Below are 23,653 nucleotides of genomic sequence, written 5' to 3'. Positions count from 1 at the left end.
AAAAATTATCTTACCTTTCCGCTACTTTCATGATTGGCATATTAAAGTTAGTGCATCTCATATTAGTCTTATGAATGGGTACTATATTACTATATTTAATATCCTGCTTATCTTCCTGGCAGGATTTAGGCTCGCAGTCGGCTTCTATATGACTTTCGGGCGATTCCAAGATTTTACATTCGCTTAGGTTCATTTTACAATAAGCCAATGCCAGCACATTCTCGCCTGAATGTTCCAGGTTTTTTAAATTTTCGAAATTATCTTTGGAATCGGTGACAGTGTCTTCATCTTCCGCTTCTTCGATGCGACTCAGAGTAATTTGCGCTAGTCTGGTATGGGCATCGTGCAGTTGTTGTTTTAGAGAAATTATTTCTTGTTTTAGAGGTTCTACGATTTCGGTGTAGGGTAGAAGATCTGCGTTGTCGTGATTGGACGATACGAGTTTCGGTTCTGGTAGTTCCAAAGGACTCTCTGATAGCTGTAATGTAAAAAGTAAAAAAAAAATGTAAAGTCAAATAAGTAAAAAATATAAAGTCAAACAAGCTTTAAACAATAAAGAAGTAGTTTTAACAAGGAAAATAGGAATTTCGTTAAGTGCAGTATACTGGCGTCTCAAAAGTGACTCATCCCTATAACTTTTTTATTTTTTTAGATAAAAAAACGAGATTTGGTATGTTAGTATATATATGACATAAATTAGGATTGATTGACGTATTCAATTGTTTTCGTTCACTTCCGGTTTCACTGAAAATGACTACAAATTTTGATTTTTAAATGGCACCCTCGGAATTTTTTACTTTATTTGATTGAAAATGACACTCTGAATCGAATGACATATCATATTTCATCTTTTGGTATATTCGCTCAAAAACAAATTGTACTTTAAATTTCAATCTAGAGTGCCATGGCTATGTTAAAAACACTAATTTTTAATCAAGGAGACTTGGAAAAATACATTTGATCGTGTAATGTTTTTAGTGTCTTGTCCTGGCTGGTTAAAAGATGCCCAAATTGTATTTTTAATCATATCTCAATTTTTTCAAATGGAACGAGGGCGGCTCATTAGCAAATTTGGAAAAAGCATTTTTTACGAATAATTTGATATCACACACTTGGTATTTCGAGTCAAATTGTCGTTATGAACCGCATGTTTCAATTTCAAATAAACCATATGGGAAAATGTCAAAAGTTGACATAAGTATGTCATTCTATTCAGAGTGTCATTTTCTATCGAATAAAGTAAAAAAATACCGAGGATGCCATTTAAAAATCAAAAGTTGTAGTTGACCGAAAACAGATGAATATTTCAATCAATCCTAATTTATGTCATATACAATACCAAATCTCGTTGTTTTATCTGAAAAAATAAACAAGTTATAGGGGTGAGCCATTTTTGGGACGCACCCGGTATATATTGTGGCAAAATCAGCCCCGTTCCAATATGTCCCGCCCCCATATGACCGGGAATCGCATTAAAAGAAGGGACACCACAATGACTCAGCCGATCGAATGTACGAGAACAATCGAGTTCACTGGAACTGCGGCGTATACACGAGAACGTTCTAAATCTTCTCTATGTACCCAATGATCTATGGATTATTCGAGAACTGTTTAACTGTGGGTATATAAAATAAGACCTGTACGAGGAGGACAAAAACAATCAGACGGTAGTCGTTAGTTTTTAAATAAATTCAAATAAATCCCTTTTAGATAAATTAATAGTAGTAAATAAGTTTGTAAATAGTTCTTTAAGTGTTTTATCGTTATTGTTTTGTTACTTAGTGTAAAATAGTGTTTAAATAAATTAGACTTTTTATCCACACGGAATCGACGAAAAACGTAACAATATAATATCTCGAAAACTACTAATTCTATGTAAAAAATGATTAGGGCTATTTTTGTAGGTAAGTATCTAAGCTTCATTTTTATCCCAAGAAAAATTTTGTATGTAATTTTGTATGGCCATTTGGGGCCATATTTTCAGTCAAAGCTGGCGGAGCATGGGGTTACAATTTTTTCCCTAAAACTACTCCCCAAAACGTATACAATACGCCTGAAAAGTCCCGGTCGATGATTTAGGCCGTGGTTCCAACCTTCATTTACTGGACTATTTATAATATACACATTTAAAATTGCCTCTTTAATGTCCACAGTCAAATGTTATTTAAGCCCCTTTTTTGATCGGACTAGACTCTACTTTAAATACCAACAAAAAAAATAGTCAAATGACAACATGAGTTCATTACTCTTCTGACTAATATCGCTAGAAAAATATTTGTTCTATGTAAGTTCTACGTTGCGAGTTTGCGGAAATCGATTTTATTAGTAGCCCTTTTCATTAAACAAACAGCTGAATTCATAAATATTTCAAGGTGTGTATCTCCCTTTCAAAAGTACCAGTTTAGTTACAAGTACCAGTTTAAAAATAATAAAGGTGCGTTAGATTTATATATGTTAATGGTATAATTCCGTCGTTAAGTGCTGTTTTGCAGTAAAATCTGTATTTAAGTAAAGAGCCACTGATAAACTTTACGATCCAGTGGCAATATTTATTTTTTATATAGCTATTTATATTTTTAAGTCTTATTTTTCAGGTAATATTTCCAAAAGATTGTAGAAAAATATAATTAAAATAACAATTAATGATCATTCTAAAGAAATAAATATCTTTAATTAGACCACAAATTATCACTACAAATTACTTACTGGAATTTTGTTATCCAAATCGGACAGGTTTTCTAGTGGTTCTAGTTCACTTACTTCTAATGGACATGTGACTGATTCTTCATGTGCACTCGTACATGATTCTAAAAAAGTAAAATCAAACATAATATGATTTTTTCAGTATTTGTAAAATAATAAAATAAATTAAAGTATTTTCAAATTTGACGTTTTAAACAATTTGCTGTAGAATATCGACATCCTCGCATAAAATTATATGTAAAAATCTTTAAATAGGAAACAGGAAAAGTGTGAATTATTCGACACTTAAAATGATTCTGGAAGAATTTATTTTTCAATCCCCTGTACATCGAAAACGGTAAGTGCAAGTCGTCGGTGAAATGTGATAAACTGCTAACTCCATTATTCCTAATTTTACAGAAGAGCAAAAAAAACGGTACAAAAAAATATGTATACATGTAGGAAGTATTTTCATGCGTTAATATGATAAAGAAATAAGCATTTTATTTGCTGGGGAACAATAAAACTCAATATTTCGTGTTACTTAATTTTTTTCAGACACAATAGGGAGATAGCAGATATTCGTCTTGCAGAAATAAAAAATAAAATTATATTTCTGGAGATAGCAACCTTTATTTTTTGAAATTTTGAAAATGGAATTGAATATTACCCCAACAGATTTAGAAATCAATTAAATTAAAAAAAAAAATATGATATTTATAATTATATATTTATAATATCGAAAGTCCAAAAACGAATAAATTTTTAATGCATTTTTAAAGAACTGAACTTTTGGACTTATTGAATATGAAAATAATTTAAAAAGTAAACTTACATTTCGTAGAAGATATGGTAGAATCCTTCCACGCTTATCCTATTTTTTTACAACGGTAGTAGTCCGAGCTTGGAAAACAGTGCGGTTATTATAGGATGAAAACAGGGCAATTTTATTAAATTTTTATTACTTTTCTCCTTATTTGTTTAATTTTTATAAAGATTATGTATCATTTACGTGGAAAAACGTTGAAAAAAATAAAACTGATTAGGTATTATGGAAATTCTTGTACAAGTAAGTAATGTTTATTTAAACTATTTATAGCACGCCGATGAATTGCTCGTATATAGTGAATTTCGTTTTTCCCCTTACGCTTTACGGATACCCTGTATTTACAGAACGGATCGACGCAGGGTCGGACTGGCCATATTATATATTATATAACTATTAGGTGGGCCCCAGCCTTCCCGGGCCCTCTTTATAGTTCATTATTTATTCTTAACAATATTTGTTTTTGCATTGCATTGGTTTACCTTGCATTAGGGTTCCCTGATTTCTATACAGAGTGAGTCTTAAATAAGTGCAAATATTTTCAGGGCTGGTAAATCTTGATAAAAGAAACATAATATTTTCTCTTTACCGTTTTTTCAAATAAATCCAAAGCAACCGAGTTATTTCACTTTTAAAATTTCCAATTTTTTGCTAAAATTTTGAGAATCACTCGATTTTCTTTCTTGTAAATTTAATTTACTACCAATGTTGCCATATTACAAACAAAGTATGTTTTTAAACTAAAAATTAAAAATATTTCCAAAAATTAAAAAAAAAATCCAAATTTTCAAAAAAAGAAAAATTTCGCGCAAAAAACCTCATAATCGTGTTTCTTGGTCGAGATATACTACCCCTAAAAATATTTGCACTTATTTAAGACTCACCCTGTATATAATAGGAAAAAATTGACTAAAACGTAAGGCGAAAAAATACGCAAAAAATCCACACGGGCCCCTCCTTACATTGCCACCCGGGCCCCTTTGGCCTAATGCGACCCTGGATCGACGACTCTACTAAAGAAACATACGAGTAAGAATCCGTGTGTTTGTTTTAGCGTGATCGTAACGGAAATTATGGAGATAGCAGCATTTCGGTGGCTATTTTAGATCACTGGGAGTTAGCAGATATTATTGAGTTAAAATAGTAAATTTTCTTTAATGGGAAAAAATGTATTTGCTTTCCCTACTTATAGAGTATTTTTTTCTCTTTCTAATGGTATAAAAAACGTATTAACATAAAAAATGGAGTTAGCAGGTTATCACGTTTCACTGACGAAGTATACTAAACTATAATATATATTTTTGAAATTGACGACGATGTTAAAATATGTGGGGGTTTTTATTTAAAAAATATCAACATGACGTCATATATGAAATTTGACGTTCAAAAAAAATTATGTAGAATTCGGAATCCTCTAGTAAAATTACATGTAAAAATATTTTTACTATCTTTAAATGGGAAACATGAAAATTGTAAATTGAGCGAGACAACATATATCTGATAATATCTGCATATCGAAAACAGCAAGTCCAAAGTATGCTAAACTATATATTTTTGAAATTATTATTGATATATGTGGGGTTTCCATTTAAAAAAAATCAGGATGGCGTCATATCTGTCTAATTTGACGTTTGACGTGTTCAAAAATTTTCATGTACAAAACCGATATCCTGGAGTAAAATTACAGTTACAAATTAACTCTTACAGTGTTATCATGGTCTGGATTAACAATAAAAAATAAAATTGCTAAATAATGAAGAAAGCTGTTACAGAGCTGAATAAAAGTATTTTACCAAATTTGTCAAAACTACTAAAATGTTCTTAAAATTTACCCGAAACTTCATCCTCTTCTGCTATGGCCATGGTTCTTTGCTGATGAAGTTTTCTAGTTAATTCAGCTATCACAGAATGAAGCTCAGTAAGCTGTTCCTCATATCTCTGAGCCTGTTCATCTAACTGATGTTGCAGTCTTTCCTAAAATAATAGCAATTTATAATTAAATTAAATAATTTAAAACTTAGAAATAAACTAAAGAAAATAATTCTTAGATTATCCACCACACATTTTTTTGTTTAGATGTTATTTACCATAAAGTGAAAATAACAAATAATATTCCAATAGGCTTTATTTTCTATTTTATACGTTTTTAAAATATATGTTTACTTTTTAAAGTATACACGGTTTTATATAATTTAATGCTTAATCGAGAGGTAAACCGTTAACAAATTTCTGTACACTAATGCCAAAATGATAATAATAAAAAATGCCCCCCCCCCCCCAAAAAAAATACAACTAACTCCAATATAACACACTAATACCACGAGTAATGCCCCAAAAATTCCAACTAATTCCAATATAATGCCAATAATACTCAAGTAATACCATTAAAATTTTGGCGATTTTAATTTATGTAGGTACCACATTTGTTTAACGAATTAACCTGTAACAATAGTGGTATGTGCACAGATTTTTTGCTATTTAACTTAAAAGTTGTTAAATAAGTCTAATTATATTTAAAGAACCTATAACAACGTAACTAATATTTATATTTTAATACGAGTTTTGATCTCAAATGACAAATATTTGAAATAAATACCCTTTATTAGTATATTACTATTAAAATTATTCTTCGCTAATAATGCTGTCATTCGAAGTAGTATTTCTCGTGAGACACCGCGTATATATCAGCGGATTCTGGTTAATAGAATCCGAGTGCTTAATTAATTATGGCAACCAATGACATCTAAATGGCAACCACCAGACGCCGTAAGATATATCGAAATTTTGGTTCTAAAGAGTCAAATTTCAAGAGATACTACCAACAGCTCATTAAATTTGGATTTGCAGACTTTTGTAAGCAATAAAATTCATTATTTCATCAATACCAGTTTTATTAAACGAAAAAAATAAACCAAGATACAAAAAAAAGTATTAAAAAATCACTGAAACTATTTAAATATAATAGATGTTAATTGACAAAGAAAAAAGAATATCCCTTTTCCGCTTTCAATAAGCCACTTTCATCGTATTGCACCCTTACAAAGCGAAATGCTTGGCTTTTACTTATTTTGCCTGTGTCGCTGCCCTCGTCCATTAAACGCTTTATCTGGTTTTATTTCCTAATTTCAGAAAGATGCCATTTTCTTATTTTTCCATTAAATGAAAGATTAACATGCATCGTGGTGGCATAAGGACACAAATTAGTTGTTGGGTATTTACAATTTGGGATTTGATTTAACATACACATACGATAGTAATTTAAGTAAGAGTTAAAAGAAATATTGTATAAAAAGTATCTATTTTTTATAATATTTAAAAAAACTATTTATTTTTTATTTATTAAAAAAAATATGTAGATTTACTAGGTATTTACTTTAATATACGATTGGAAATGAACAGTATCCGAAAATATATTCAGAAATACAAAACAAATATACATTATATATAAAACTATATGTAAATTATACATATATAAAAATATTTTTATTTGTAACAACGCAGGTACAGGAAAATGTATGAGTCAATAAAAGGTATCATATTTCGAATTTGTTCCTGAATGTCTCTTTGGAAGATAAAATGGAATCGAACTGCACCACAAATAGGAAACTATTTTCACTGGAAATTTAGTATTGACTTTTCATTATCAGTTGACCCATCGCCTTAGAGTAGTAAATAATTAAGTAACTAATAAATATGATAAAATACCTAACACTGTGTGATTGACAGGGTGGTCCGAATTGTTATTCGGGAATCTTCAGCAGTATATTCTGCAGGTAAAAATATAAATTTGTCAGAAAATCCTTCATTTCGGAGATACAGGGTGTAGAAGTTTCAACGGTGGTGTATCTGCGAAACGAAGTATTTTAGGACATAAATTTGTACGTTTAAACTTTTTTACTTATTTTTATCTGCAGAATATGCTGCCGAAGTTTCCCGAATACAATTCGGACCACCCTGTATAATTAGAAACAGTTTTACTGTCAGCAAAATGGGGTTTATACAGTGTTTGCGACATCTTTTCTCCGCTCGTTTTCAAAAAGAAAACATTCTTAATGTTGGGGCTACACACACCAGTAAAGACAAAGCTTCATTCAGAACCTCGCAATTAGTGGAATAAATTAGTGGTTTCAATTACACTTTATACTTTTTAGGGTAAAGGTGTGGATCCGGTGGCTGACCTTGAAGCCCATATTTGCTGCTTTTGATCATCGATACTACGCAAGCGCACATCGTCGATGTTGCCAAATTGCAGTTTATTTTCGAATTATTTGCAGTTGAAAATTTTTTTTTGCGTGTTAATCAATAATAATACAAATTCTATAATTTCAGATTTATCTTGATATCCAAAATTAAGGTAAGAAGGATAATGAAGATTGTGAAAAATGAAAGTATTATAATATATAAAATTGTAATAATAATAACATTTATTTATTAAAAATATAAATAGTTAGAATTAAAATTTATCATTTACGGATTTTTTCTTAATGTTTTTAAACTTATTAGAATTATTTTATTTCTTTCAAGTTATTTAATTTCTAGTTATTTACAGGCAACAATATTTTCGATTATATGCATGTATTGATGTTTTGAAGTACTACCATGACGGGTCTTATTATAGAACAATAAACGTCAATCGAAGATAGAAGTAACATTTTACCTATTATATAATGTTACTAATATAATATACATTGATTATAATTAATGTTTGTATCATAATTTCTTAAAAATATCAAGCATAGATATCAAGTTAGTGGATTTTATCGAAGAGTGTGTTGATAAGACTAAAATAAGCTTTATGTTTTATCTTTTTCTCTTTAGAAGGGAGATGGATAAGCAGAATTAAACAAGGTAACTGTTAATGTTGCTGAAGCTGATTCCACAATTTTAATTACGGAGGCTAAAAGGCCTTTTAAGGCCTCCGTAGTTTTGATGGAATGTTAAAAAAAATCTATTATGAACATGACATGGAGCTACAGCATTTAAAAATTAAAAAAAAAAGAAAAAATTTGGACACATCCCTTTTAATTTCCCGAATTTTTAATAAAGCACTTTTTAAACGTAGCATAATAATCTAGAGCAGATCTAGAGCAATTAGATTAATTATAGGAATCTAGAATTTTATTTCTATTTAATTTTATTGACTATGAAAATACATAATAAGCGTTCACGATTCACGTGTTGTGCAAAATATTAAAATAATAATATAAATAATATACCGCGAGTACTATGATTGAAAAAAATAGGCGTCAGGGATGACTATGAAATGAAGATCGTTGTCATTTTATATGGGAAATATACTCAATCGTCATTTTCCGGCCAACTGGACGCTGTTTTTTCGATCATACTGTATATATTGACAAAAAAACACTGAAAAACACATATTTGTTTTCTACTGAAAATAATTCCAAAATAACTTGCAATCTGGCAACATCGAAGATGTACGCATGCGTAGTGTATGTGACTATATGCAGCAAAAACTCGTTTCAAGGTCAGCCACCGGATCCACACCATTACCCTTTTTAGTTTATGATCATTCACAATATTTAAAAAACACAATTAAAATTAATAAAATATCCTAGCAACAGCTTGCGGTAGTCTGTTTTATCCATAGAGAAAGCTTAATATTTAGCTTATAAAGCAATAAACTTTTGATTTCTAACCAAATTTTTTCTTGACGGGTGATAATCAAAGGCCAAAATGACATTCCTCGCACATTTTGAAGTATAATTAGTGGAAAAGTCAAGAGTTTGTTAACTTTTTCCACTAATTGAAAATTACTACCACTGATTATGAAGTTCTGAAGGCTTATACATTAAAATTAGGTGAATAAACTTCTACGGCTAATTGAAACTACTAATATAACTCCATTGATTTCGAGGTTCTGAATGAAGCTTAACTTAAAATATAACTTGTGTCTAGCCCTAGCAGGCAACTATTAAGCCCGACCAATCACGTTAGAGTTTTTGACAAACACAAATGAATTAACACACTCCACATAACCACGCTAACCAACCTGATTGGTCAAGCTTAATAGTTGACTGCTAGGGCTAGACACTTCTAAAATATAAACGCCACGAATGTTTGGGAGTGATTCATCGCTTGATGAAGTTAGAATCGACACGGGCGATATCATTTTTACATTAAAAACGTACATTTTTACCGCAGACGTAGGTTTTTAAAGGCCCGGTCTAAGTATCTGCCTGCGCTCCTCCTACTTATTTTAAAATGTTTGCGTGATTGACAAAGACGATACTATATCGCGTTTCTTTAATTGATTCGTTTTTGTGCGTCAGTCCATTGGTGTGCTTGCAGTGCGACCAATGGGACATTCCATTTTATATTTATAACCAAATATATGTTTTCACAAAACTTTGACAGTTTTGACGTTCTGAATACTTACATTGAAATTAAAGGAACAAACTTTTACGCTAATTGAAACCACAAATTTATTTCACTAATTGCGAGGTTTTGAATGAAGCTTAACACAAAATTGATATATCTCCCCACTAATTATAGATAGTTAATTAATAGGTGTACTTAAAAGTTTTTCTGATAATAAATGTACATCGGGGTCCCTCAGAGCTTTCTATACGTCAATCTTGACCTCATAAACTTTTTCAATTAATATAGATATCAACTGGGTCTTGTTTATGGAGTTTACCAAACAACTTTTCTATGAGACAATAAATACCATCGACTATGTAAATTATGCTTTAAAGTGGTGTATTATGATGTATAATAAAATAAAATATCTTCTTGGGCTGACATTATTTTTAATTTTGAGAAAGAAATTTTACACAGCAACGTTTCGAATAAATGAATCACAGACAGTTAACACATATAACCTATATATTACTTGTCTGTTTTATGTATAAAGGGAGAAAGTCAAAACGCTGGGTTATCCTCAAAGTGTAAGAAAATATCGTAGCATATTTTTTTTTCAAAATTTGTAAAAAAATCATTTTTGGTCATAGTAAATTAATACATTCGTATATAGTATAATAGAATTATATAAAAATATTAGTATTGTATTTATATACTTTTATTACTCTGAACTGTGGCAACGAAGCTTAACCTACGTCAAGTATAGATTTTGTCAATAGAAACATATTTCGGATAGGATGAAACTCGAGACAAACTCGACGCTCTATAAATCCGTTGTATAGTACGTGCGCCTGCATTTTGTCACATCAAATAAGCCCGATAATACAAATTAAAACATACCTTTTACTAACCAAACAACTAAATGTAATGTCACAGGTAATGTATTCAATATGAAAAAAAAATCAGTTGTAATTTGTAAGAAATTATAAGTAGAGATATACAGTTTCAGGGTTGCCAACCGTCCTTTATCCCAGATGACAGTCCGCTTTTTGATCTCACTGTCCTCTTTCACGTCTCACGTATTGAAAAAGTCCTCTTTTTCATATACCAAACTCAAAATCTAAAAAATATTCGTCTATCGCCACAATTTTTAAATATAACAATTTCTTCAATCTGTGTTTCACAATCTGTGTCTTTTGCTACTCCCACTCGTTTGTACAGAAAAGAAAATGAAGAAATATTTATGTTTAAAATATATTTGTGGAAGCGATAGACATGTTTAACTATTTTATGTTTATTTACTGTTGTTTTGAAAAAAAAAGTTTTGGTTTGGTTTGTTTTATTTTAACAAGTTTTGAGTATAAAATGTTTAAGAAAGTAAGAAAGACCATCAATCGTATACCGTTATATTGACATAACTTTTTGGTAAATACTAGACATCTGGACGAGGTTTTAAAAAATGTTTCGCATGTGCATCTTTTTTACCCTCTCGTCCTCTATTTTTTATTTTGAAAGTTGTCAACCCTATACAGTTTGCAGCAATTAGAATTGTTCGTTGCTCCGTAGACTCCTGTCTAGCCCCAGCAGGCAACTATTAAGCCCGACCAATCACGTTAGAGTTTTTGACAAAAACCAATGAATTAACACACTCCGAATAACCACGCTAACCAACCTGATTGGTCAAGCTTAATAGTTGCCTGCTGGGGCTAGACACTTCTCGGCCGTAGAGCGTAGAGCAAGCACGCAAGCAGTAGTGTGTCGATGTGCGGTGCGAGAAATTAGAGATGGGCGGTTATTGGTAAAAAACCGGTTATAGGCTAACCGGAATTATCTTTAAAAATAATAACTTGACAAAATTAACCGACACAAATTAACCGGTTATTCAAATAACCTAACCTAGCAAAACTAAATATTTAGTTTTCCTATAGGTTTACTTACCTCTACACTCCATAGGTCTACTTCAAATTTAGATAATAAACTTAGTTAAATCGCATGATTAAATAGAGATTGTAGCAATGTAAGTATGTATATGTACAAAATGAATTTAAATAAAAATGCTAACCTCACTTTTTTGAGTAGACATGGATATGATATTAAAACTAGTAATTACTTAACGTTCAAATAAACCACACAACTCACAAGTTCTACAATCTACAACCAAGTTATTTTAATCAAATACCAAAGAAAAATAAGGAGACTGAATGAATAAATAATGAAAGATTATCTTCATTCATTATTTGAACTTAATTTTGTATTCTTAGTCTAAGCTTCAAGAGAGACTTCAAACTACAAATAAAATATATTTACGGTGAAACTGGGCGAAACCATGGAAAACTTTTGAAGAACCGTTGAAAATCCGTTAAAGTCGGTTAAAATTTAAATATAAAATTTAGAGAATCTATTTGAAGTTAGGTTTGTATCACTTAGCTAGCTGGTGGCTAGTAGTAGTCTATGGCATTAGTACTTTGTTTTACGGCCCTGACCTGTCAGGGCCTTTCGGCCGTTGTTTTGATTATTACATATATTATTATCAGCGTACGCCTGATGCCTGATTTAATTTTGACATTTGATGTTTGATGTTATATATTTTCGTTTTGGGAGCGGGAGCGGGATCTCCCGTTATCGTCGTAATATCGGGAAGATTCCTGGCGTTCGCTTCTTCGAAATTTACGATTCAAAGAGCTAATATTTAATTGTTACTTGTTTTAAACAAGTACGATTTTTTAAAAAATAACCGGCTGTAGGTTATTGAACGTAATGCAAGGTTATTAGGTTAATTGGTGAAAAAAAACTACCTTTAAATAACCGGTTATTTTAGAGGAAAATACCGGTTATTCAAAAAACCGGTTACTTTTGCCCATCTCTACGAGAGATGGGACGGTACTAGGTTCGATCCTCAGCCAGTACGGTCGCTTGTCGCTTTATTTATTTAAATAAAAATATTGATTTATCTAAATACTAAATAGAGCGATCAGCGCCACCTCAAGGAAGGCAATGGCAAGTCACCTTGAGTATCTAAGTAGCCTTGTACAGCCTCTCAAATAGTGCCGTTCGGATTCGGCGATAAACTGTAGGTCCCGTGTACTTGTGAAGCAGTAATGACATACATCACAAGTACATGCGAAAGGTAGCCGACGCTCTGTATAGAGTATGGCACTATAAGAAGCAATTAGAAATATACATTTTGATGAAACAGCATTAAAATTATTAAGAATAGTATAAAACTGTTGTGTTTAAAGTTGGTCGATTTCACAAACTCAAAACGTAATATCTATAGTTCTTATCAAATAAACTTTTAGTCACGTGATTAAGCTTGTCCGGCGCAGCGTTGCCCACTTTAACACATTTTCTTTTAATCAAAATATTTTAGAAATCAAAAATAAATTACGTATAAATATATAAACAGTTATTATTTACATCAACAAAACTCACCTTCTTAAAAGTATACTTAAGGGACATAAAGGGCCATTACTACCGCTTTCCCGTTCAAAATATTCTAATAAAGTTGCGATGAGTTTTTTACGGCTATTAAATTATATTGTCTACTGTCACTTCGCACTAAAAGAGGTTCTAAAAAGAACAATGTTCGACTGTAATGCATTTTTTCGAAGAAAAATTTATGATTAATTTAAAAAAATAAAAGTTCCCAAATTTATCATTTCAGTTGAATAACTATATACTCAACACGTTTATTTTTTGTCAATAATGACATGTATTGACTACTTCCATTTTAAATATCTTGAGAACGGTCGCTCGTAGCGATTTTTACCAAGAGACATTTTTTACGTAAAAAATTACGGAAATGTATATTTTTTCACTCAGTAGTTTTATACAGGTACGGACAAAAAGTAATTACTCTTCAAAACAGTTAAACCACATATAGGTGGCACCAATTTTCATCCGAATATTATTAACCTTATGCAGAAATTATATGGAAAAAATCGAAATAAAAATGAAACATCTGCACCCTGCATCTCTGAAACTAAGCACTTTAGGACATACATTTATACGAACTTTTTTACTTATTTTATCTGCAGAATATGCTGCCGAAGTACACAGAATACAGTTCGGACCACCCTGTATATCAGTTTCGGCATGTGTTTATAAAACAAGAAACACAGACTCCTTAAATAAATCTAAGACTGTCTTGACATATTTCAATTTAAAGACATCGGGTTGTGGTAAAATGGACTGGAGTATTCCTACCGGAATAAAGAATTTTCCGCGATGCGACTGACGGCGTGTATTTGCCGCTTCCAAAAATTAGATTTGGCGCCGAAATTGCACATTTGCTCCGTAATATCCTTCAGGGCGTCTACTTTCCTTTTCTCCGGAATTTGCCCAAATGTGATTACAAACTGAACCGAGCGAGAGACAGAGAGGGTGAAATGGAATTACCTGGGCTTTGTATTTATTAAAAGGAGCAAACAAAAGTCTAGACGGCTTGATATGAGCGGTAAACAATGCAGGTATGTAAATATTCAAGCCTATGGACGGGGCTAGACCAAAGGATTTTTATTTTCATGAAAGTAAGATTGTGTAAAATATATTTTTAATAAAACATCAGAGTCTTAAATAAGTGCAAATATTTTCAGGGGTGGTATATTTCGACTCCAGGATGAGTTTCTTTTTTCTCTTGTCTATGAGTTTTTTTCGCAAAAAAAAAGATGTTGACAATCGTGCATTTTCTTATAAGATATCCCAATAACACAGGAAGGTTAGGAACAGGAAATAAAGGCCTCCATAAAACAACTTAAAAACAACAAATCGGCTGGCTGTGACGCGATTCCAGCGGAAATCTGTAAGTGTGCAAGCAAAGAACTTATTGGTCATCTTAAGGCTCTCTTCGATGTCATATGGGAAAGCGGAGAGGTACCTCAGGACTTTCGCAACGCGAATATAGTAAATATATTTATGAACAAAGGAAGTGCATCAGATTGCGGAAACTACCGAGGAATTTCACTACTGGTTATCGGAGGTAAAGTTCTCGCAAAAATTATCCCAAACCGCCTTCACCCACATATAGAAAAAATCCTCCCAGAATCGCAAACGGGCTTTCGCACCAACTGCGGTACCGTTGATTCCATATTCTCCGTCCGCCAACTCCAGGAAAAAGTAAAGGAACAGCAGAGTAAACTTTATGTTCCATTCATCGACCTAACGAAAGCCTTCGACTCTGTAAACAGAGATGCACTTTGGGCAATTATGCAAAAGTTCGGAGTGCCCAACAAATTTCTTAATGTGTGTAAAAGCCTCCATAACAACAACAAGTCGAGAGTGTCACATCATGGATCACTGAGCGATCAAACCAAACAAATACAGGAGTTAGGCAGGGATGTGTCCTAGCTCCTCTTCTATTCAACATATTCATGGCAGCGCTCTCTATTATAGTGGATAGCAAACTGCAGGAAAGAGGAATGGGTGTTAGATACAGGTATGACGGCGGTCTGTTCAACATAAAAAGACTCAGAGCAAAAACACGAATAAAATTCATCACAGAACTCCAATACGCTGATGACTGCGTCTAGTTACAAATACGTTACAGGAATTACAGGAAATGCTGAACACATATACCTGGGCATACGAGACTTTGGGCCTTAAACTGAACATCGATAAAACAAAAATCATGTGCACTCCCCCGGAAAATCATAACAGCGCTATAAAAATCGGAGAAGAACTATTGGAATATGTATCGGAATTTAATTACCTCGGCAGTTTGATTTCGGAAAAGGCAAATATCGACTCTGAAATTCAGCACAGAATCAGCTGCGCCTCAAGAGCATTATATGTGAAATTAAATATATTATAATGTGGAAATTAAAAGACAGGGTTTTCTACAATCATGACTTGAGCACAAAAACAAAACTTGCAGTGTATCGAGCAGTAATAATCCCCACCATGTTATATGGAAGCGAAACCTGCGACTCGTACCGCCGCGCCGGCACACGAGTGCATTAAACAAGTTGCAACAGAGACACCTTAGACAACTTTTAAGAATCAAATGGTACCACCATGTCTCAAACGTATCAGTCCTTAAAAAAAAACAAGCTGCGAGAGCGCTGAAGTCATGATTACTAAATCTCGCTTAAGATGGGCTGGTCACGTATGCAGGATGCAAGAAAACCGCCTACCGAAATCTCTTCTTTACGGTGAACTTGTAGAGGGTAAGAGGAAACCGGGTGGACAACTCAAAAGATACTAGGATGCTGTTCATGAAAACTTAAAGGGGATAAGTATGCAGCATCAGTGGGAGGAAGCAGCGCACAATAGAACGCAATGGAGGAGAATTGTAAATTCAGTTAATAACGACAACCAAAAAGTAAAGAGGCAACAAAGTAATGAGATTTTTGAATGTCCGGAGTGCGGAAGAGAGATAACAGCACGTATCGGGCATTTCAGTCACAGAAAAGCTCATGACAGGAAACGCCCTGCGTAACCATCTTTTGATGCGTGTCAAATATTCGTTAGCGAGTAATGGCAGTAGTAGTATTTTCTTTTAAATTTCTGCTTGTTCACCACAAATTTTCCCACGGCATAATTGCTTAATCTGTGATATTATCATAGTTACGGCTTTACTCTATGGTTACGGCACTAAAAGGAATACAGAAAAAATCCGGTGGCTCTCAAAATTTAAAAAAAAATCATTCTTTTTTAAATTTTGAAACTTAAATAACTCGGTTATTTTGGACTTAATCTATGTACTTTTAATATGTTACTTTTATCGAGATCTACCAACCCTGAAAATATTTGCACTTATTTAAGACTCACCCTGTATATTCGTTACCAATTAAACTTTTAGTTACGTAATCAAGAGCGCGATTTTTAAATGCATTGTTGCCAACCATGGACATATTCGGCGCCGGGCCGACTAACTGGAATTTAAATTTCCCGCTGGGGATTCAGGTGGTAGCTCTGCTGTAAAAATGTCAAGTTGCCATATTTATTTCCCGACATTGTCATTCGTTATAACACATTAGTTTTGTATTACGAGTTTTTGTTTTAAATAAATTTGTTGAGATAGTTTTAAGCTTAAATGTATGGAATTTTCTCTGATTTTTTAGATGTCGTCTGTCGAAATTTTCCCTGACTCGTTGGGCAGCATTACAACATAAACCGTCAGAACAAAATAAGAGTACTATGTTAATAAAGATTTGTTAAGTAGTAAAATGGTAAAGCCTTTGTTTGGCTGTTGGCTCAATTCTGATGAAATTTTTATATAAAAGTAATCAATGGAATATTTCCAGTTATATAATGAAAGATTCATAGAATGCTCTTGCTTGTTGTCGAATGGTAATTCTCCATTATGTTTATGCAGTATAAAAATGTTAACGATCGAATACATAATATAATATAGTGTAATAAAAACTTGGGGGTTCTCATATTTATTATATTTATGGTTAGCATTTAGGATTTTTAGAATTAGGATAATCTTTACTAGTACCTAGTATTCCGACGTTTCTGTCACATTTTGATCTTTTTCATAGACATAATAATATGTGTATAACTGACAAGATATACAAGGTCGCGTTTATGTATAGAAACGGTTGATTACTAGGTAAAATATAGGAGGTACCGGAAAAAGTTAAATACAAAAGTTATAGGATTTTTAAATATTTATTAGTGGGTAATAAATTTAAGTATACAGGATCGTTCATAAAGTCCTGGCACATCAAAGTTTCATTTTTTAAATAGGACTCCCTGTATATTATTAAATATTTCAATTCTTCGTTCAATTCTAAGCAAAAATCGAAATATACATAATGTACTTCAAACCAACCGTTTCCGAGTTATTGACTTATAAACAATTTGTTAAACAATTCGATTTAATTAATTTCGATGTGTTTGTGTGCATTGATTTAATGATGCCATTTTGCCGAAACTGTAATACTGTTGTAATGGGGTTTTAAGTTCCTATAAGCTACTAGTAAATTTAAGTATACAGGGTCGGTCATAAAGTTGTGTCACATCAAACTATATTTTTTAAATGAAACCGCCTGTATATTATTGCATATTTCAATTCTTCCTTCAATTTTAAGCAATAATCGTAATACACAATGTACATAAATCGAAGAATTGAAATGTTAAACGAAAATTTTACTAAAAAACTAATATCAAATATTATTAAGTATCCCAGTTTCGGCAGAATTGCATCGTTAAATGAAACTGAACATATCGAAATTAATTAAATCAAATTGTTTAAGTGATATATATGATATAATATATAAGTCAATAATTCGGAAACGGTTGGTTTGAGGTACATTGTTTGTCTTTCGATTTTGGCTTAGAATTGAAGGAAGAACCGAAATATGCAATAATATACAAGGGGTTCCATTTAAAAAAAAATAAACTTTGGTGTGCCACGACTTTATGACCGACTCTGTATATTTAAATTTATTACTCGATAATAGATATTTATAAATAACCCTATAACTTTTATAATTAACTTTTTGCGGTACCACCTATATTTTACCTAATAATCGACCGTTTCCGTACATAACAGCGACCCTGTATCTACGTTCAATGTTGTTTCCTTGAAAAAGATCGAAATGTGATCGAAACGTCGGAATACTAGTAAGGTAAAGATTATCCTAAATTCTAATTAAATTGTAATATTAAAAGCAGACAACAAAAACCTACAATACGCTAACCATAATTATACAAAAGAGGGTCAAAGAAGTAAACAAAAAATAAATTTATTATATTTTAACCGTATGCAGGGGCGGATACAGAAATTTATTTTAGGGGGGGCCCGGAATTTATTTTAGGGGGGCCCAAATAAAAAGTAATGTAAAATATGCTTTTTAGAGCGCCATTTTTAACCCAAAAGCCTAATATTTAACCCGATTTAGAGATTTTAGAGGGGCCCTGGCCCCATGGCCCCCCCCCTCTGTATCCGCCACTGACCGTATGGATAATAAGCGGCCTCAAGTTGGCTTGGAAATGGCGATCGATAACATTATCCATATTCCATAATAAATTTCGAAATAAAATAATAGCAATCTTCATTTCCAAGCAAACTCCAAGGCGATTTTTTTCGGATCGTATGGTATTTATACATCTGGACAGAACCTCTGTCGGGTCAACTAGTTTCAAATAAATCTATCAAGAAAATATGTAACCTACATAAAAAGCTGTCAAGCGACCTTAAAACCTTATTTAAGAATATCGATCGGACATGCTAATCCTCTTCGGATAAAATATTCCAAGTTTACTCGTAATCTGTCAGTTCGCAGTTAAGATATATCCAAGCTTCTAAAATTAGTTCGTTAGCAGCTGACATGGTACGGTTTGTACCGTATAGCATGCAAGGAAGAACATTTGAAATATTCTCGTAATACGTTTTGCGTATAACAGGAACGCATGTTTAATTTAAATTGGATTATTTAATATCTGACGCGGGTACCGTTACTTTAATAAACAGTAGTGTACTGTTAAAATGCATCCATGTACGAGTATAATACTATATATATACTCTATATATATATATATATATATATATATATATATATATATATATATATATATATTAAACTATTACAATACTATTTATTTAAACCGAAATCTCGTAATACAAAACTAAAGTGTCAAAACGAATGACAATGTCAGGAAATAAATATTCTGGTTTTTATGGAGATATGTGACAAAAGTAGTTAACTACATAGTTAACTACTTTTTTTTGTAAAAGTAGTTGTATTCTAATTACTTTTGTTCTCCCGGTAGTTATACTCGATTACTTTATGTCAACATAAAATATTCGAAAAATGTAGTTAAAAAAGTAGTTAACTACTCATTGCTAACTACTTTAGGTATTTTAACTACTTTTTGAGATTTAACTACTTTTAAGAATATTTAACTACTTTCATCCCTATGTTAAATGTGGCGTGCCAAAAGTCATTATAAATTAATTAAAGAAATATTTATTAGGTACAACCCCAATTTACCATCATCAGCTGCAGTTGAACGTATGTTTAATTTTGCAACCTTGATATATTTATTCATCAAGAAGACATACTACCTGATAACCATCTCTGATAACCTTTTTGAGCAATTGTTTTTTTTAAAAGAAAACCTAACCTAACATAGAGGTTATTTTAAAACTTCACTATTTTTGATAGTTGTAGTTTAAGTTTTACATTTTTATATTAAAATGAAACTGTGTTACCTAAGAAATAAACAATAATTAATATAAAGAATTATATTTTTTTGCGTGTGTTTATTTGATTTTCTAGACCCTTTGCTGTTAATTTTTGCAAGTACTGCGCTGAGTTTATGGGCTACAGGAGTGCAGATTTGGTTTTTATTCAAAAAAGTACTTAAATATTTAACTACTCACTACTAAGTAGTTAGTAGTTATACTCCACTACGTTTCTCAAGTAGTTTGCCCTGCTCTGAACACCCCATATCTTAATTGATTTTCGGATTTTAGGAGAAAAATAAAGATGAGTTTTATTAGAGAAGTATATGACTAAAATATAAAGTTTTTGACATATTTAACATTTTCTAAAAATATAGAACAAATTATAAATTTCAATAAAAGCTACCTGTTTTGGGATTTATCCGGTATAGCCCAATATGTAGTTAAATTAACTATTAAACTTGGACACAAAAGGGGGTGACACAGAGTGAGCAAAAATTAATATTCGACATTGCTCATCTTTAAAAGCAAGTTACTCTTTTATTTTAAATCGAACTCACAGTATATTATTCCGATATGCAATGGATAATTCATGTTTCTTCAAAATACTGTTAAGGTTACCTAGCCCTGAAATAAAGATTTTCCAAGATATTTTCATTTTTATGATTTAGTGTGTAGATCTTTATTATTTGCTAAAATGGTGGCTGTGATAGACCTGACGTTACTTCAACATAGCTGTCAAATTAGTTGAACTTTAACAACTAGTTATCAAAAATGGAAACTTATTCTACATTAGAATTAATATGATTCTATTAATTGGTGGTGTATTTATTAGTAGTGTCAGATTATTAAAATTTTAATTTTATTTTTCATTCCGGCCCTACACACAGATAATTTATTTATCTCTGTAGGAGTTACAATGTATTATTATTATTTTGTAATTCTTGTTTCTGGAAATAAATTATTATTATTATTATTATTTTCAGAAAAAGTGAAATATGTCAAAAACATTACATTTTAGACATATGCTTCTTTATTGAATCTCCCCTTTATTTCTTCCCTAGAATCCAAAAATCAATTAATATATAGTATAATTAATATATTGCACATATTACACAAAAAAACAACAACTTTCCTCCGCAACTTTTTGCTGGGGACACCCTGTAAAACCCTATATATTTTTATAAAATGCTCTAAATTAACCTACATAGCCTTGGAGCCTCTTTATTAAAATATGTAGATTTTTCTTAAAAATAAGTTCAGGGTTTTTAGAGATATTTGGTTTATATCTCTGAAACTCTTTTACTAAAAACCTTAAATGTAGTACATTTGTAAAACGGCCTCTAATACTACTCGCGAAGTAAGCCGAAGTAGGTTAAAGTCGAACGGTGAAGAGGGTTATTTCGTGTTTACTCGTCTAAAAAAAAATAAAAAAGTTATAGGGGTGAGCCGCTTTTGAGACGCACCCGGTATACTTCGTTATTTCAGATCTGTATTGTAATTTTCTAATTCAATAATCACATCCACAAGTTCCTGTTTTATTTTTATGGAATAATTTCGTTATGTTTCTATAATTTTGACGTTTTTGATTACGACGGTAAAATATAAATACTAGAAGAAAGCTACGACCTTCTAAAAATATCCTACAGAATTGACTGCTCTGTATATAATTCCCGGATCCGCAGTTCATTTAAGCCAGCTTTAATTGCGAACTGGTCCAAGTATTTTAATATTAAAGCATTCCGTTTCTAAAATAAAATCATTTCTAACCGACATGCTTGTATGGGTATTTGGTTAATACGAAGTTTCGTATGTTCCAAAGCTTCATTCGGTTTCTATATTAGAATATTAATATAACTGCCCGTTCCGCTATGTAGTATTATCAAACTATTTCTCAATATTATAGTAAGTATTAAGGGGAAGTTGGTTAGGTTTATTTACGAATATAGTTTAATGAATTTCCTAAGTTCTACAGTATGTCCTCGGATTGTCTTTACAAGAGAAAAACCTTTTTTATTATTGACATTTTGAGAAAAATGCATTCTTCATTAAAATTATTGCTTGTTCTAAAATGGTTAATCCCATTTACGTTTTTCTAAATTTCGATACCGTTTTAGAGAAAATACAAAAAGCATGAAAATATGGGTGATTTATCATGTTTTTTTACTAAAAATTAATACCCGTTTCTATGGTAATATAGTTTCGATTTCATTCTTTGATAGATTTTTAGTGATATAATTTTAATTAACGTCATATTGTTTGCTTACATTTGGGGTTTGGAACTTTTGGTGTTACACAGCAAAATAAAAACACTAAATCACCACAATACACCAAAACACTTTTACTTTTAAACTGAACGCGCGTTTCGCTAACCATGTTAGCATCATCAGGAGATGATTAAATTGTAAACTTGATGATTAAAACTTACAGCTTTAATCATCTGCTGATGATGCTAACAAGGTTAGCGAAACGCGCGTCCAGTGTAAAAGTAACAATGTTTTGGTGTATTGTGGTGATTTAGTGTTTTTATTTATTTTTTGATATTTTTCGCTGTTTTAAAATGTTAAAGAAGCACAAAATTTATTTAGTCCAATACTACAAAAGGGTGATAATAGTTATTGGACAATGTGATTGAATGTGATACTTTAACAACAGCAAAAATATGACGATAATCAAAATTAATAATAACCATCTATCAGAAAATGAAATCGAAATTATACTACTGTAGAAACATATTTTCATGCTTTTTTTAATTTTCTCTAAAACGGTATAGATTTTTGGAAAAGTATAAACAGGATTAAACATTTTAGAACAAGCAAATATTTTTTATGAAGAATGCATTTTTCTCAAAATGTCAAGTTTTTCCTCTTGTAAAGACAATCCGGGGACATACTGTATAGTTGTTTTCTTAAATGGTTCTTCCAGTACTTACTACATTTTTTCTTTTGTAAAAAAAAACGTCGCATCGTCTAGTTTTTGTGAAAAAATATTTGCAGAATTTTTTTTCCAAATCAGACCTACAAAATACACAGGGAGTTTCAATATTCCGTGGACATAGAACATCTACGATTTTTTAGAATCAAAGTAAGTTAATTGCACATAAATTACCTCTATACAAAAGTGCTCAATCAAAAATAAACCTGAAAGTTATCTGAATTAAAATTAATTTATTTTTTTAAGATTTTTCTGAGGCTTATTGTCAAATATTAGTTGTGATACTAATATAAAATTCCACATTTTTGCCAACTATATTATTAGCGCACCATATATTTTGTGCGCCTACATATCTTGATGTATTGAAACATTTTTTTGGAAGTGAGCTTCCGAAAAATATTTCGTCAAAAAGTATGCGCGGCGTGTTTTTACAAGAGAGAAAATAAATGTAGTAAATACTACTAGAAGGACCCTTTTATGAAAAAAAAAATCGGTCGTCACCATCGGTAGAGTTAGGGGTGGAGGTAGTTTTCATCCTTCCGGTAGATTTTTAGAGAAAGTTGGTGCCAAACCTAACCAACTCATAAGGCACTTAGCGAAATATATACACCCAAAATCTCATTCAAATCGGAATAACGGTTCATAAAATATCTTAAAAAATGTGTATAAGTTTGACTTTGATGCCCTCTAACCGACAAACAAAGCACTTTTGTATAGAGATAAATGGTGTACAACGAACTTATTTTAAATTA

The 23,653-nt window shown here is 31.5% G+C and overlaps 1 protein-coding gene across 1 annotated transcript in view; it reads right to left on the bottom strand.

Moving 5' to 3' along the window:
- The window catches only part of LOC115881409 (colorectal mutant cancer protein), a gene marked incomplete at its 5' end in the record, with an annotated part of 79,367 nt that overhangs the window by 12,889 nt on the left and 42,825 nt on the right, over window positions 1-23,653 (bottom strand). The window contains 3 exons of the mRNA XM_030898868.1: window positions 15-478; window positions 2,707-2,807; window positions 5,341-5,482. Of these exons, the coding sequence (XP_030754728.1) occupies window positions 15-478; window positions 2,707-2,807; window positions 5,341-5,482 (707 nt within the window). The remainder of the gene's footprint in view (window positions 1-14; window positions 479-2,706; window positions 2,808-5,340; window positions 5,483-23,653) is intronic.

This window comes from Sitophilus oryzae, unplaced genomic scaffold, assembly GCF_002938485.1.
Source record: "Sitophilus oryzae breed Bouriz unplaced genomic scaffold, Soryzae_2.0 scaffold_1718_pilon_pilon, whole genome shotgun sequence".
NCBI lineage: Eukaryota > Metazoa > Arthropoda > Insecta > Coleoptera > Curculionidae > Sitophilus > Sitophilus oryzae.
This window is presented reverse-complemented; position numbering and strand designations above follow the sequence as displayed.